This window comes from Anguilla anguilla, chromosome 9 (assembly GCF_013347855.1).
Source record: "Anguilla anguilla isolate fAngAng1 chromosome 9, fAngAng1.pri, whole genome shotgun sequence".
Taxonomy (NCBI): Eukaryota; Metazoa; Chordata; class Actinopteri; order Anguilliformes; family Anguillidae; genus Anguilla; species Anguilla anguilla.
In genome coordinates, this window is record NC_049209.1 from 44,748,415 (window position 1) to 44,764,680 (window position 16,266).

The 16,266-nt window shown below is 43.1% G+C and overlaps 3 protein-coding genes, 1 long non-coding RNA gene and 1 other non-coding gene across 12 annotated transcripts in view; 4 read left to right on the forward strand and 1 right to left on the reverse strand.

Annotated features, from left to right (window-relative positions):
• Positions 1-815: 815 nt before the first annotated feature.
• orai2 (ORAI calcium release-activated calcium modulator 2) lies at positions 816-6,031 on the forward strand. 4 transcript variants are annotated; one of them, XM_035432064.1, is made up of 4 exons: positions 1,133-1,623; positions 2,237-2,246; positions 2,747-2,999; positions 3,442-6,031. In XM_035432064.1, the coding sequence occupies exons 3-4, from the start codon at positions 2,769-2,771 to the stop codon at positions 3,991-3,993; spliced, it is 783 nt and encodes a 260-aa protein (XP_035287955.1). In that variant the 5' UTR covers positions 1,133-1,623; positions 2,237-2,246; positions 2,747-2,768; the 3' UTR covers positions 3,994-6,031. The 4 variants fall into 4 exon arrangements, with proteins under 4 accessions (XP_035287950.1, XP_035287955.1, XP_035287952.1 ...); XM_035432059.1 differs by lacking the exons at positions 1,133-1,623; positions 2,237-2,246 and adding an exon at positions 816-1,117; XM_035432061.1 differs by lacking the exon at positions 2,237-2,246.
• Positions 6,032-6,769: 738 nt separating this feature from the next.
• Positions 6,770-9,306, forward strand: LOC118235481. 3 transcript variants are annotated; one of them, XR_004766850.1, is made up of 3 exons: positions 6,770-6,875; positions 8,425-8,522; positions 8,876-9,306. It is a non-coding gene; the product is annotated as an uncharacterized LOC118235481 (long non-coding RNA). The 3 variants fall into 3 exon arrangements; XR_004766848.1 differs by lacking the exon at positions 6,770-6,875 and adding an exon at positions 6,883-7,054; XR_004766849.1 differs by lacking the exon at positions 6,770-6,875 and adding an exon at positions 6,890-6,968.
• LOC118236808 lies at positions 7,910-8,003 on the forward strand. Its single transcript, XR_004767091.1, has one exon. It is a non-coding gene; the product is annotated as a Z30 small nucleolar RNA (small nucleolar RNA).
• A 1,758-nt stretch (positions 9,307-11,064) lies between the features above and the next one.
• Positions 11,065-14,397, reverse strand: pex12 (peroxisomal biogenesis factor 12). Its single transcript, XM_035433358.1, has 3 exons — positions 13,958-14,397; positions 13,143-13,681; positions 11,065-12,787 (listed from the first exon to the last, which is right to left on the reverse strand). The coding sequence occupies exons 1-3, from the start codon at positions 14,078-14,080 to the stop codon at positions 12,397-12,399; spliced, it is 1,053 nt and encodes a 350-aa protein (XP_035289249.1). The 5' UTR covers positions 14,081-14,397; the 3' UTR covers positions 11,065-12,396.
• The window catches only part of ap2b1 (adaptor related protein complex 2 subunit beta 1), a 37,771-nt gene continuing 35,896 nt past the window's right edge, over positions 14,392-16,266 (forward strand). For 2 of the 3 annotated variants that reach the window (XM_035433355.1, XM_035433356.1), the window contains exons 1-2: positions 14,392-14,541; positions 15,697-15,755. In XM_035433355.1, coding sequence (XP_035289246.1) covers positions 15,719-15,755 — 37 coding nt within the window. In that variant the 5' untranslated portion in view covers positions 14,392-14,541; positions 15,697-15,718. Of the gene's footprint in view, positions 14,542-15,696; positions 15,756-16,266 lie in introns of those variants that run through there. The other variant, XM_035433357.1, reaches the window with a different exon arrangement.

Genomic DNA, 16,266 nt, shown 5'->3' on the forward strand with positions numbered 1-16,266 from the left:
TTTTTGTTTGTTCACAATCTCTTGACAAGTATCACTAAATCTTTGTTAGTGTTATAAATGTTTAAAGCTCAGTTTCACAAGCTCTCTGTTAAATGTGATGCTGTGGTGCTTGTGTTTTTTAAGGAGTGCACTAAATAGGCTGATTTCATTTCACTGCCATAGAGTATTTCATGTAAGTAAATGGAATTTTGAATTGTTCCCTTGTAAACTGCATAGAAATATCACAGGTATTTGTAGGTGCTTTCGGTTTAAAATAGCCTGTGTCCTATGAACAGTTAAAGGGGGAATGTGAACATGTATCTGTAGCTAGGAGAGATATAATACCAGTTTTTTTTCCCCTTCATCTTATCAACACGCCCTGGAGCCGCTCCTGTTTGCTTTGGGCTTTGAGCAGTCACACGGTGTGTGTATCGTGCTCCTATCATCACTCCTGATACTGAGGACAGAGCCTCTAGTTGTGTTTGCATTAAAGGAGGATGGCACTCGTTTTTGCACTACATGGACGGGTCGAATGTATGCACACTCATCCAGGGAATTATTTTCTACGCGATCGCCCTCCCTTGAATTGGCCAATATGCATATTGTATTGATATTCATACTGCCTCTGTTCATTTTGTTGATTTTGTGAAAAAGAATATCCCATAACCCCACTCTCGTTGGATCATTGCATTTATATATCAGCTACAGAAATTAACGCACCTTCCCCGAGGTTGTGGGGACAGTTTCTTACTGGGCTTAATGTATCAAGAAGCGTAAACAACACAGGGAATCATGTGGCCTATCTATTTACCACTGGGTTTGAGTCAACAGTGGTCTTCGTTATCATCACTCTTATAATTTCCATTGGGTTTTGAAAAACACATACTGGAGGTGGTCGTGCTCAGCGATCAGTGGTTCTGACAGCTACTAGGTTTCTGGGCACAGGACACAGACAACACTGCGCTGCAGCGCCGGCTGCACCCATGTGATCACGTGATCAGAATGATCGTGAAAGGGGAGGGATAACGAAACACGACGTAGGGGGGCAGAGCATCTCGCCGCATCTGGATTTTTTTTAGCAGATGGGGTTCTCCCGGTTTTGTAAATGAAACTCTTCCACGGAATTCTTGGCAATAAGGTAAATAAAAGAAGCAGATCCGCAATAGGCTTCCAAAATCAGCCATCTCTATTCGGAACCGACGTTAGCAATAGGTGGCTAGCTAGTTCTTGCTAAGTTAAGCTGTCTGTACTCCAGTGATTTTTCATGAAGATGTGCGTAGCTGTTGAAAGCACAAAGGAAGTTGGGTCATCTGATTGGGTTCGTTCAGTGCTCACAGGATGAATCTTGACAAGCTGAAGGCAGTTCGTAAGATATGTCGTAGCTTCAGTTGTTGTATTATACCCACTCATAGCTAGCTGATTGCAGATTGCTAATGTAGCTAGATATCTGTTTATTTTCATTCTTAGCGAGCTACCAAGGCTAGCCAGATGACTGACGTGGCGCAGAAAACATGAACTCGGATAGGGCATCCGTGCATTTAAAAAGGGAGAATATAAAGTAGCTAGCTGTCTCGTCAGTGTTGATTGAAAATAAAACGTGAAGTCAGAAGGATTGGCTATCGTGAACCAGGATCCGCCAGCCAAGTACGAGCTTTTACAATTCCAAGCTATGAGAACATGCATCGCGAATACACTATTGATTTCTTAAGGGAGGTTAGCGCGAATCTCAAATTAGGAGCTCGATTGGTATCCAGCGCATAGGTCTATTATTGTTTTGCTGTATTAATAGTGGTAACTTGGCAAACACCAGTTATTCTCCTTAACTACCTAGAAATACTAGATAATTTTACACAGCTAACGTTAAGGTGACTAAGTGATTTTTAAAGTTATTGCTACGAGGTGTTGGAGAATAACGAAATGTTTTTTGGATATCTTTCGGCCAGCTCGTCCACCCTACAGTAGATGTGACGTTCGCTAGCTAGTTGACGTTAGTTATTCATATTTGGTAACTTACACAGATACATTCAGTTTGCTGGCTTCCAAAAAACTGTACGTATGATACGCCTTTAACTAAAGATTGTTTGGTAACTTCGACCGGTTAGCTAACGTTGGCCAGTTCATGTAGCTAAGTAAGTACACACTCAGGATATTAAAATCAACGACAACGTCAGCAGTCGTTGATCATTTTCAATACTGGATATTACAAGTCACTGTTGGTTTTGTGTTGCTGTTATCCCTTTATTGGATTCTCTTTTAGTTTACACCAAGTAAGTTGGCTATAGATTTGTACTTTATCCTATATCATAGCAACTATTCTCTATAATTTTATATAACTCTTCTTTTGATTGTGTGTAGATCTCAACTGTATATTATTTCTTTATATTTGTGTAATGAAAGCTAACAATACAGGGGAAGCCCAGCCAATTAAGTCTTGGGATAAATTGCCCCCTCTTATTCATTGAGGGGCCCTTTACAGTCAAGTCTGTGGAGACTACACTGACCTGAAACCCAGCCTTTCGGTCATGGCTGTTGTGTCTGTAGAGCCGTGTTTTGGGTTTGCTGTGCCATCTGTTAGTTATCATGGAAGCGTTTTACAGTCGTATTGACTTTATTGCAGTTGATGCTGGCGATACGAGCATTTCCCTCATAAATGTGACACTCAAGATTTTACTTTCTAGTTGCAGAAGTATTAGCAATGTGCAGTCCACTGTAGTTGTATCGCTGTTACCGTTCCTGTTGAAATTAAGTGGCTTTGCTCTCGCTGCAGCCCTTTTGCTGTCCTCACAGCCATGAGCAGTGAGCTGAACGTGCCAATGGGCTCACCAGCCATCGGGGGCTCGGAGCGACTACAGGACGGAGGGGGGATGGACTACAGGGACTGGGTACGCCGGAGCTACCTGGAGCTGGTCACCTCTAACCACCACTCCGTTCAGGCGCTGTCGTGGAGGAAGCTCTACCTAAGCCGCGCCAAGCTCAAGGCTTCCAGTCGTACCTCGGCCTTGCTCTCGGGGTTTGCCATGGTGAGTTTAACAGCGCGCGCACTGCGGCGAATGGATTGCGTTTAAAAGGCCGCTCGCAGCCTATCAGAGCTTTAGCAGTGTTACTTCAGCTCGTGAACCTATAAACACTTGGATGTATTGCGATTAAAATGAACAAAAGTAATGTAACTCCTAGTACAAAAATGCCGCAAAATTCAAAGCTATATATTAATGAACAGATTTTCCACAACGTACTGTTTGGGAGGAAAAAAGATTAATTAAAGCAAATACTCAAACTTTATTTCTATAAAATAAATAGAAACCTTTTACATTCAAATGTGTTCATTTTGTGCGAGTTGCAGTAGTATTCCAGCATCGTCCGAGACATAACAATCCAGTAGTTAAAAAAATTAATGCGTATGAATGTGTCCCTGTGAATTGTTACGCCGCTGATGCTGGTGTTTGTGTGTGGGCGGATTGTCAGGTAGCCATGGTGGAGGTCCAGCTGGAGATGCAGTACAACTATCCCCGCTTCCTGCTGATCGCCTTCAGCGTGTGCACCACGGTCCTGGTGGCGGTGCACCTCTTCGCCCTGCTCATCAGCACCTGCATCCTGCCCAACGTGGAGGCGGTCAGCAACATCCACAACCTCAACTCGGTGAGCGAGTCACCCCACGAGCGCATGCACCACTACATCGAGCTGGCCTGGGGCTTCTCCACCGCCCTGGGCATCCTGCTCTTCCTGGCTGAGGTGGTGCTGCTCTGCTGGATCAAGTTCCTGCCCGTCGACTCCGGGGCCGTCCGCCCCAACTGCACCACGGCCAACCCCACCCAGCCCGGGCACAGCGGCTGGCAGGCGGCCCTGGCCTCCACCATCATCATGGTGCCCGTGGGCTTGATCTTCGTGATCTTCACCATCCACTTCTACCGCTCGCTGGTCCGCCACAAGACGGAGCGCCACCACCAGGAGATCGAGGAACTGCATAAGCTCAAGGTGCAGCTGGACGGCCATGACCGCGGCATTCAAGCTGTTTGAACGTCCCCCCCCCCCACCCCACCCCATTCTTGCCTTTCCTCTAGTTTTTGGGCCTGTACCGGCTTGCCTCCCACAGCACCATGTTAACCCGGGACACCTTCAAAAACCCATTTCAGCTCTAATAATAAATTAATAAATGTTGCTTGGTGACTTCCTCTGTGTTTTGGAGGTTTGAGTAAGTCTCAGGCCCTGACTCGCGGGCTCAGTGTCCTACTGTTTGTGTGTACTTAGGCTAGAATACGGTCCCTATATGTGAGATGTGCTACTCTTGTGTCTGGTGTACGTGCTGTGTTTGGAAACAGATTAACTTTATAAGACAAGAGAGTTTACAGGTAACCCTAAGGGCTAATTTGTTTTCAGTTTAATTTACTTTCGTATATTTTTTTTTTTACTATTTTTTTATTATTTCTATGGTGGCAACTTTCACATTCTGCACGTAAATTAAAATGTGGGTTTAAGAGTTTAAGGAGTGGAGCGCAACTGAATTCCAAATCAGAAAGTCAACCTTTAATTTCTTGTCAGTTGTGTGGTGTTGCAGATAGGACAGGAAACCACCATGCAAGCTGTGTGCATTGATACTCTAGTTTAGGATGATCGCTCAGTTGGTGCTACTGTCCAACGACTTGCACCCAGTTTGCAAGACAGAGAGGAACATGCTAACAAGGTCCAGTCAGGAACCAAAACAAAAAAAGTGACCAGATCATCTCTGGTGAGATATGAGTAGTGGCTTATATTTAAGAGAACGTATAAATAATTTAAGAATAAGTTATTAAAGGTCAATGAAGAAGTGTAACGGTGAGCCTTGAATATACCTATAATGTCTTGCAGAAAGGAAAAGGTTCTTCAGTGGCAGTTTTCACACTTCACATACACAGGTCTAATGAATTAAATGCTTGTTATTAAAAACATTTCTTTGTAAATTGGGTTCACTGCAGAAATTGCAGAGGTTGGCAGAAGCCAGGGTAGAAGCTCCATTTTACGATACTGTCTTACAGGAAGATGTGTTCTTGGTACCTCATTATCTCAGTATCGAACACGGACATGCTTAAACAAAAAAAGAAAAAAGAAATGTATCTATATAGGTCAGTTTTGGTCAAGCTCTTAGGAACCTGATGTGTTTGATGAACTCATGGCTTAATATTTTGTGACATGTAGCTTTACGAGCAGGAAATAAATGGCGGGGAATAGTGACAAGTGTTACACAACTGTTGCCATTATTTTATTTTGTGGCTGTGTCTGTAAACAAAGGAAAGACATTCCAGTATGTTACCTGTTAGCAAGGGTGTAATTTTAGGGGATAGAGGGGGGATAAGGGGGTCACAACCCTCAAAATATTATAAAACAGGCCAGATAACCCCCAATAATATAGCATAATGAGAAAAATGATTAAATACAATAAAGCAACAGGAAGACATATTCAGTTTCCCCTTAGAATTCGGGGGGGGGGGGGGGGCGCATTCCCCCAGACCCCCCTACAGGTTTGCAGTTCTCGGGGTCTATGCATTTCAACCCAATATTCTAACTAAAGTTACACCCTTGCCTGCTAGACCAAAACACATCTGCTTTATTTCTCTGAGACGAGAGGATGCTGAAGTGCACTTGTAGTCTAGTTCAATATGAAAATTAGTGGGCCATTCCATTAAACCACAGAGTGGCCAGGTATTTAGCATTTTCGAAGGGTTTACCTTTTTCTTACGTATAATCAAACTGATGTGCTGTGTCAGCTCGGGATGAACTATATCGACTTGTTTCCTTGAAGCTGATACCCCTAACTGCTTTCTGCTCTTGCTCCCTAACGTGTGCCAACGTAACCCGACCAAAATAACCGCTTATTTATTGACTTTGCGTAACTATGGACGACTTCTCAAGCACTTGACCTTCCAAGTAGAAAATGTTTACTTGTCCATTTTTTGTGAACAAGAATTTTGATAATGCTGTACCGTACCACATATTTTGAATATTGATACAACGATGCCATGTATGTCCACTCACTGAACGGATTCTACACATAACGGTTATTAAAACAAGTTCTATGGAATGATGTGTCTCTACCCTGTTTTATTTCTCTGTTTTAAAACACTACAGTGGAATTCACACATACTTTTTGGAGAGCCCCAGAGTGTGAAGAACACGTACTTGGCCGTTAATTGGTAAATTGGAGCAACTCATTACACCTGGTTTCTTGGGTCTGAATTGGTTGCTGATTTTAAGATGGGGGGGATGGCATTCTTTTGATGCTCTAAATATAAGGTCAAGTGTGAATAACGCTTATCTACAGGGATGTCAAACTCAACCCCTGGGCTTCAGTGGTTTTCATGGTTCCCTTACAATCAGCTAATTTAGGCATGGGGCATAAATTAGCCCATCAGTGCCATAAAGTAAGCACTTTTTGGTGTGCTAAAACACACCAAAAACCACCAGGCCTTCAGAACTGGAACCTGACACCTGTGGTCTACTACCAGAGGTGGAAAGTCCATGGGGTCAGAAATTAAAAGTCCTGTCTTGTGTTTCTTCCATCCGTGAACTCAGCCAGCTGATTTCACTAATTTAAGTTCTACCTCCTGGCTGAAGAATTGTGCTAATGAGCAAATCCAGGTGATTGGAACGAAATACTGGGGAGGACTTTTACTTTCTGAACCTGGATTTTACAAACCCCATCTGTGTAGGACAGTGGTTCTCAACCCCGATCCTGGTCGGTTGCAGTGTCGGTTTTTGCTGTTCAGCACTTATTTAAAGTAGGTAGCTGATTAGGCTTCACAACTCAGCCCACCTGTTTTATTCAGAATTTGTTCCCCGGTGCTCTCCAAAACCTGACCTACACATGTTGAGTTTTTGCAGAATGGGCGTGTTTTCCAACCCATTTAAAAACGATACACGAAACGGTAAGCATGCATGTCGTTTGTGTGTGCGCCTTTCTGGTTTCAAGACAGTTGAGAAAAGGCACTTATCTACAGTGATTGACACGCTTTAAATGGGTGGGTCGTCCCTGGTGTCGGACAGTCGGAGTAGTTTTTGGTTTTATTATCATTTTAGTAGGCAATCAATTCGGACTACCAAGTAGGTGAGGTCAAATAACTTTATTCAACAGTTTATACTAGTCAACAGCTGCGTAGCAATGAAATTCTACAGATCCCGTGCTACTTGAGGACCATGTTTGGGATCATCTGCGCTTGAATAGGCTTATGGATTGTTTTCCGTTCAGTGGAGTAGAAATCCTGTAAGGCAACCTAACATTTGTGCCCTAGGCCTACACAACATTGAGCTTCCTTTAAAACTGGACGAGATGGGACCATTGTCATTTTGTACACAAACGTTGGCATTCGAATCTAGGCCGTTGGTGCGTGGGGCTAATCAATGTCTCAATTGCCTGGTTTATGCTGCAGCTCTGTCATGGGGAAAAAAATGTCTTGTCGCGTGGTTTTTCTACACAACCGCGTTAAAATATAACAGGAACAAGGAGAGGATACACCAGAACTAGCTTCGGCCAAGGGCTGCACCGATCTGCGATGACTGACCAAAATTAAAACTTTTTTTGGCATTTGCGTGCTGTATTAAAATGCAAAGGGTGATGAATATCGACTCTTGCATAATTTAACCGTGTTTTGTCGATTTCGTTATTTTTATTTTTGTCTTTGCCTTTTTGTGAATCTCAATGCGGTGTTCCACACCGATGTACGTTAGCAGAGCAAAATTGAAGACTTGCATCACTGCACTCTACACTAGCTACCAGCTATATTGACTACTAGGATATCTAGAACGTTTGCAATCAGTAGGCCTACATAAACCATCGATTTCCAGTTTTTTCTCTCCGACGTTTTGATGAATTGCTTACTTTTTACAGTTGATCGTATCTGTAGGATCCCGTGATGCCGTTTATTTAAACATGCAATTCAGGCAATTCATAAAGCTGGGCTGCGACAATGATGAGAGAAATCTACTGATTTGGTAGTGCCTCCACAGGAAGGCACTGACCAAGGTGTGATTATAAGCATAATCTTCTCTCTGAGTCGGTGCTAATTTGTCGGTGTTAATCAGTTGGCAGTATCAAAACAATTGTACAGATTGATTTTAGATATTTGGCTGAAGTTAACTTCCAATTTTTAGATTATTTGACTTATTCTGCAATCGCCCCTTTGTGCGTTTCTACATTTTGTAGATTTGTGATCGTTTTGTACTATTAATTCTGGAGACAACCGACCTTCTTGAAGGTATAGATCAAAGCGGTTTCTCTGGATTGAAGATTAAATGATCTGATTATCATTATGCTATTCTTGAAACGCCACATGCATAGGATTCTAGTTTAGGGAACGTTTATGCCTGCACAGTGCCTGCATTTCAATTAAACCCCTTCTCTCGCCATTGTTTTTCTTAACTGGTTCAGCTGCTTGCATATGCAATATCCTGTTTAATCTTGTATAAAATTCCTTTCAGGCCCCGGGGTGTAATTCAAACAAGTGTTGGGACATCTATTTGAGCCTGGCTGCTATAACCAGGATTACAAACTTGGAACGTTTACAGTATGAAGATGGGTGAGGATTGACTGACTTGCTATTGCCGTTCTGTGGTTGTTGACCCAGGTCTGATTGAATCCGAATTCTGCGATTGGCTCTAAGCGTCATAAGCAGCAGACTCAACCTAGACGAGCCTTATAACAAAGTGGTTGACCCAGCAAGAAAAATTAATAACCGTTTGGCTGCCTTTTAAAATCTAGGGGTTTCTTGGCCGTTCCATCCAAAGAATTGACCTTTCTGTTGACTACTGCACTGCTCAAATTTTTAGGTTGTGTTTAACTTCAGAATGAACATGTTTAATAAATGTAAGATTTATCTGCCTCACTCAGAGAAGGCCACTTCCTAATGTTTCTTCTGGCTGTTTTGGGTAGTAGGAATCCTGATGCAGTAGATGTGACTAAGGGTCTGGGAACTTGGAAGCTTTGCGATTGGACCTGGACCAGGAAGGCCTTTTGGGGGTTGCAAATCTGCCCCCCACCCCCCACCCTTCTAATCTACCATAGGGTGGGAGGAAAAGGCCTCTTGCTCAGCCCTGTCAGGAATGGGACAGATTACATTTATACTCTGGATTGGGTAGTCACCCCCCCCCACCCCACCCTTTTTTAAAAAAATATAAAACTTATCGTAACCAGTCTGTGTGGCATGTCTGTGCTGTGGAAATATTTTTGAGCAACCAAAATGGTATGCCAGTTGGGATCAGCTGCTAAATTTATATGCTGAGACTGTTTTAATGAGAAGCACCTTTTTGGAATGTGAGAATTACAATGGTAAATATAGCCCTAGTAAGTCTGGTTAATCTGTTTTTTGTTGAATGGCTTAAGTACTTTCCAGCGAGTATGAGGGTTTAAACCAGTGTTGTGAAATTTCCATGCACGGCTAAATGGTTATGATGTGAAACCTTAGCAGTCTGAATTTAGTGTCACTGTTTGGGTTAAGTGATCGTGTTTCCCATCCTAATAACCATTACTTGAACATTTGCTTGTTTTGCTGAAGAAAATCAGTGTGGGGGTCAGTTTGGGAAATCCCTTGGGATTTTGGAACTATGTAGTCTAAAAGTGTTCTAGCCTTTTGCCTTTGCTCAAGTTTAACTCCTTTTAAAGGAACAATGTGTGGAAATGTGTAGAAAACTGTAAAAGCAGATTTTATTGACTATTTTTGGGTAATTTTGGATTTGACAATTGCTCCCAACCAGGTAAATTGGAATGGGGGTTGGAAGTTGGAGCTTCCCTCACAGAGCTTCTCCACCCTAGCTCCCCAGTGGTGGAACAAACTCTGTCCCTCTTCGAACCTCTCCCTCACTACCCATCTTCTGCCGTGGTCTGAAGACTCATCTTTTCAGACTATGCCTGGCCTAACTGCCATCACTCTGTGTATCAATTCACTTTAAATCCCCCCCTTTCATGACACTCATGTTACATGTACCCCCATTCCAGCACTTTTGGTAATTTGTATTTGTCCTAATATTGTAGCTTGCTCTTGGCATAAGTTTGGTCAGAATAGTGTTCACTGTGTGAACTGAACTGTGTTCTTGGTTAGAAATAGCTGTACGAAATGAGTACCGTACCTTACGGAACCTGTGTTTTGTAGTTGTCCTACGACCATGATATGCGCTTTTGTACATTGCTTTAGATAAAAGCGCCTGCTAAATAAATGTAAAGTAGCAAATGGGAGCCAGTTCCCATAGCCTATATGATTTTGACAAACCACTACAATGGCTTGAGTAAACGTATAATTTATTGTAGCCTTGCAGTGGATAACTCTTACAGAAACTTACTTTATAATACTTTGACCTCCCACTGGCACATCTGTTCAGTGTGTGCCTTTTCAGTCCAGTTGAACACGGCCAGGAGATCCTCATGCACACAAATCCTATTTGATTACATTTGCATTAGTTTTGTTTGTGGACTCCACTTGCCCTTTACTGCACATGTTGAAGTGGAATCCCATTGAGTAATGTCAGTATATTCAAAATTTTCTGCTGAATTAAAAAATAGATTCCTAATCAAAATTGAGTCCTGTTATGACTTCTGCTTTCTCATTTTAGTGTCATGCCATCAAAACTGGCTATAATTGGCTGTACACATCAACACTAGTCACTCACATAATAGATCACTAAAACTCTTTGTATAGGGACTTGAATAGTTTTTGGCTGTCGTGTGTGCTCATCAAGCAATTTGGCTAAAATGGTCAGTACTGAAATGTTGGGGCTAATTAAATAAGACCAAAAGTTGGTAGGAAATCCAGAAATGGATGCGGACCTCCATCCCCACCTCTGTGCTGGAGCCACTTACGTGTTACCCTTCGGGAGGGAGGCAGCCAGAGCCGGCACTGAACTAGAACAGGATGAGCCACCCAGTAGCCCAATGATGCTTAATACAATGGCCATTGTCCACAAACACAATGATGAAATGCAGAAAATGCAAATGTTTATATTCTCTAACGTGGAAATATAAAACTATTATATAATATTTAAACTGTGTATGCAACCATTTAGTGGGTCCCCTTTCAAATGTGAATTTGAAGTGAACATGCACACCAGACAATGTCAAACTTCCAGCTGTCTTGTTTAAACTTGCATATTTAATAGCAAAATAGAATATTTACAATTTTCCTGTTAAATTTGATCAAGTATACATCTTTATCTTTATTAATGAACTGATTACAACACTAAATGGCTGTGCAGGATCTTTAACAACAATTTACATTCTGCAACCGCTGAAATGAGTGCTTCACATTGGACAATAAAAGGAAACGTCTAATTTTAGGAAATGTGCACTGAATAATCCTCAGGGGAAACTAAACTTCTGAGCATTGCTGTGCTTGCTTTCTGACCCTTGGCAAATAAAGAAGCAGCCAAAAACAGGAACTTGTTGTTTGGCAGGAAATGCCTCGGTAATCGACTCTAGCCAGAACGACGTTCTCTGCCACGTCCGAGCAGTTGTTCCTAAACAAGTTCTGCTTAACTGGCCGGTGTTGAAATATCACACTCTTACAGCCACCCTAGCTCTCTTATATCGGTCTCATTCTGCATACTTTGGAGCAGTGGATCAAAAAAAAAAAAAAATCACATGACAATGTATTTTATGACTGATTGTTCCAATTACTTCAAGCATGTGTGTTAGGGGAATTAAAAGGAGTCTAAATATGTATGTTTGAAGATTGAAAGATATTTCACACACGGAAATGGTCATACATGTCAGTTATTAGATGGTTTCAGATTGGGTAGGCCCACATCTTGTATAAACATAATTAACCATATTATTTAAAGTACAACCACAGCCATTTAATCAACAATTCATTATTTTGATTCGATTTATTGCATGTCAAGACGCATGTTAAAACTGAACGTCTTGTCCTTCCTGTCAAAATTGTGAAACCACACTAAACCCCTCAAGCACAGTTTGGGCAGGTGATGGGACGTTTTCCAGACCTTCATTATATGAGAAATAGTTCTGACACATTTAAAAATTGTAAAGGGAAATCACTCTGGGATTCTGGAAACACTTTGCACAAAGCCTCTCCCACTTAACACTTCTTCATGGGACTATGTACACCCTGTTCCTGGAGAACTACAGTCCTGCAGGTTTTCACTCCTACCCTAATAAAGTGCACCTGATTCTATTAATTAGCAGCCCTACAAGCTCTCTTGCTGTTGAAAGAGGTGTGCTTTGTGAGGGTTGGAGTGAAAACCTACAGGACTGTAGATCTTCAGGAACAGGGTTGGGCAGCCCTGGTGTACAGATTTTAGCTTACACTTTTTTTTTCTGGGCAACAAGCTTGCCTCTCCATCAATCCCTTACAACGTGAATTGATGGTCGGCAGGGTTACAGCAATGTCTGGCGGTAGACCTAAAGGGGAGGTGCATACATCAAGGTATCGGGCACCAGCCCATCTACCCTTCAGGGGAGTAAATCTTGATGAGGTGCTGCAGCTCTGTAGGGTACCCAGTTAGAGGACACCGCTGGTGGGCTTTGACGTAGACGTAGGCACAGCGGTAACAGAAAACGTAGCCAGAGGTTGCCAGGGCAGTGTCGTTGACACGGACCTTGTGACAGAGGGGGCATACGTTGTTTGCGGCTGTCTCAGTTTGCTCCCGGTCAAGGTGGAGCGGAGGTGGCGGTGTGGGGAGGGAGGTCAGAGACTTTACGGTGCTCTGGTTCTCTGAGGAGTACCACCATTCCAGGAACTGCAGGAAGAACACGCCCAGGGACAGGCTGGTGGACAGGGACATGGCTACCCCACCCACTGCCGTTGACAACACTCCCTGGAGCCTCTGGCGAACACTGTGGGAAGAATGAATGTGCCACAGGTCAGTAAATGAAGTAAAGGCAAATCTGTAGTAGAGGAGAGCTTGGACAACAGTGTACTAGTTGGGGATGGATTCAATTGGAAAAATATGTTTTTTCTTCCCAAAAGGGCTGATGGAATATGGAGTCCATTGCTTGTCAAACACACATCAAAATCTCAAGTTTTGGAGTGAACCTCAGTACATTCACTGTGAACTAGTGCTTTAACCTTTTGAAGGCACCCACGTGTAATTGGTACAATTATGACTCCATTATATGTAACCAACCTGTACACATCTGTAAAATAATCTATACTGCCACTCCCCAGTAAAGTATTAAATCCATGAACCACCTTAGGTCTGTGGTGGAGGGAGGGGGGTGGGGCTTCAGATCCATATTGCGGATGTCCTGTGCGTTGAGGTGCATGATCCTGACCCCGGCGAGCCAGAGGAGGGGCGAGTGGCGCGACGTCCGGCCGAAGACGTAGACCAGCTGCTGGCACAAGACCCAGCCCTCCCAGGCCGTGCTGACGAACGGGTAGGCGGCCAGGAAGGCCCGATACAGCCGGCGACAGGGCGAGTGGGGCAGCTGGATGGAGAAGTCGTCCTCGTCCCTCTGCCTGGCCAAAACCTTCTCCAGCTTGGACCGCAGGTAGGGCACCAGCGCCAGCAGGAGCAGCGAGCGCCAGCGCTGCTTTCGGGGGAGCCCCCGGTGAGCCGGCCTCCCGGGCCCCGAGGTCACCACGCGTTTCAGGCCGTAGAAGTTCTCCGAAAACGAGGCGCTGGTCCTCGACAGGAAATGGTGCTGCAGCAGCAAATCGAGGGTCAAGTAGATTTCATCAAACCACCGCCAGAGGAAACCGTAGCGCGAAGGGTTTGACTCTGCCAGAACCTGGAAGAAACGTTTGGAAATTTACAGTACTCTTACAAAATTCACTCTCAATAACCTTCATTAGCATATTAGGCCTCTCAAATTATGCAATGAATGAAATATCTGCTGTCTACTGATTTATGCAAAGCCAGGTATTCATAAATATACTATGAATTTATAGTAACATTTTTCTATTTCATATTCAGGCAACATATTCATGGATTACGAGATGTAATCATTCAAAACGAATTCACTATATTGGATAATACAAAAAAAAAAAACAACAAAAAGCCCAACCTTCACTGCATGTTGCAAGGCAGGTCTGACAGCGCTCATCAATGTGTCCTGCGCGAGGACTTCAAATATCGACGGTCTGTCGTCTGCAGCAGCTGTGGTGAGGTGTGCGCCCCGTTCAGCCATATCGCACAGGTGAGCTAGAACAGGTTTGACAAGACAACAAAAACAGCTAACACTGGCTAGCTATAGATTAAATTGAGGGTGAATAGCTAACAGCCTTGAACCAACAGTGAACAGGCTTCACTGAACTGGGTAGTATGAAATGAAGGCAAGCTGAACTCGTTTCCGTAAGACACATTGTTCGAGCTAAGTAAATTGTTTCTACAAAAATAACTTTCGGCTACGGCTAATGTTCACAAGAAAACCTACGGTACTCGTCTCTAAATGGTCCGGAAGGTGATTTCCGGTAGAGAGTTATTCACTTCCGTTGTAACCCAGCTCCTCCTCCGCTAGCTGGTTGCCCTTTTTCCTCATCTTGTTTTCCGGGAGAGATCCATCGTCCTCGGTTGCTCCGCCGCTGCAGTAAAAGGAGGCAAAAAGCATCTTTCGTTAGCGACACGCCAAATATCTTCTCGTAGCTAGCCGTAAGTCCTTAAGACCATTTGGCACAAAACCATTTGAGTAACATTACATTTTAAAACAAAAATTATGCCTTTTGTTTGGGGAATAGAGGCCGTGTTTCGTGTGCCTGATATTTTTCCCACTAGTTAGCCAGCTAGCAAACTAGGCTACCCGCTGATTTGACGGGGTCACACCCAACGATTGAGTTGCGTTATCTGTAATCTATAAAAGTATTATTCGCTTTATTTACATGCTTTAGCTCTGAACGTTGCTTAAATGTGGTGTGAAAAACGTTTTGTCATTTTAATGTGATCATCAATCGGCAAAAGCAAGCTATTCAAGTCTTAATTAAGCAGCCAGCTAGCCAAATACCAGTGGTTTTGTGTATGGTTCGTGACGTATCTCGCAATATTACCAGTTAGCTAGCGAATAAGATTTTTTAGACATTCTTAGTATTTTCTAAATAAATTTAACAGCCTTTTTGCTCCCAGAAAGCAGCTTGTAGGGACCAAATATAGTCAGGTGTTTTCTTTGGTATTATCGCTGGCTAGTGTCAGTGATGCTCGTCCTCTGTCTCCTAGTAGCTACAGTAGACAAAATGCTTTATTTTGGTTAAAACGAATTTTGTGGTTATACTGTGTATGTAGTACACCGTCTGAAATAACAATAGTATGTGCTGCACGTTTTCTATTTTTCCATAGTCCAGCGATAATAATAAATCAGTGCACTTTGATTAACATTGTTATAGCTAACACACAAGACCAGTCCGCCTCGTGTGCATGATCCTATAAGGACAATTGTATAATAAAGCAAGATTTCCTAGCCACCATTCTGATGTAGTGATCTGTTCAACCTTATGTTATTACCAAACGAATAACCGCCAAACAAAGATGAATTTGTTAGAACTGTGAATGTTATGTGAAACTGCCATTTTACTAGGATTATTTTCTAGTCTCTACAGAGCACTTCTCTAGGTAACATGTAACCGCAAGCATTGAGTTAGTTCCCACTGGTATTCTGCCGTATTAAAATTCAGTTGGTATAGATTAAGTTTTAGTCAGACATTAGACACTGTTCTACATGTATTTTTCTGGGCTGTAGAAGATGCTATGCATTTACCCCCTCAATTCATTGTCGGAGTATTTCTAAATTTGTATGCATTTAATGTCTTTTGACAGGTGATTAGGAAAAACTGCAATAATGACTGATTCAAAGTACTTCACCACAAACAAAAAAGGTGAGGCCTTGTTGAAGCGTGTGTGTGCCCAGTGTATTTGCCCATGTGTGTCTGTGCACCCCCCCCCCCCCAATTCTGAGGTGTCTTCAGATATGTTTTGGTCATGTGATCAATGACACAGATGGCAAGTTTGCTGTCCATGTGTTTAATGGTGGGGTTGCGCTCTTGAGCAAGGCAACCCCAAAAAACTGCTCCTGTTCTCTCTCCAAAAACCTGCTCCTGTTCTCTCCCTCTCTCTCTCTCTCTCTCCCCCCCTCACCCTCACCCTTGGGTCCTGGTCATGTGTGTGTAATTGGCAAACTGTACTGTTACTGTACACGTCTTCAGTGTTGGGATAGGGCCCTCGTTCTTTATTCAGAAAGGCTGACTTGGTCATAATTTATGCAGGATAAATGAATAGCAAACACTGTGAGTTTCTGTATGACAAAACAGCATGCGGTGGGACAGAGCAGGTTGCCTGGTGGTGAAGTGTGTGTGTGAGCCAGTGCTGTTGAAAGAACGGTGACCCTGG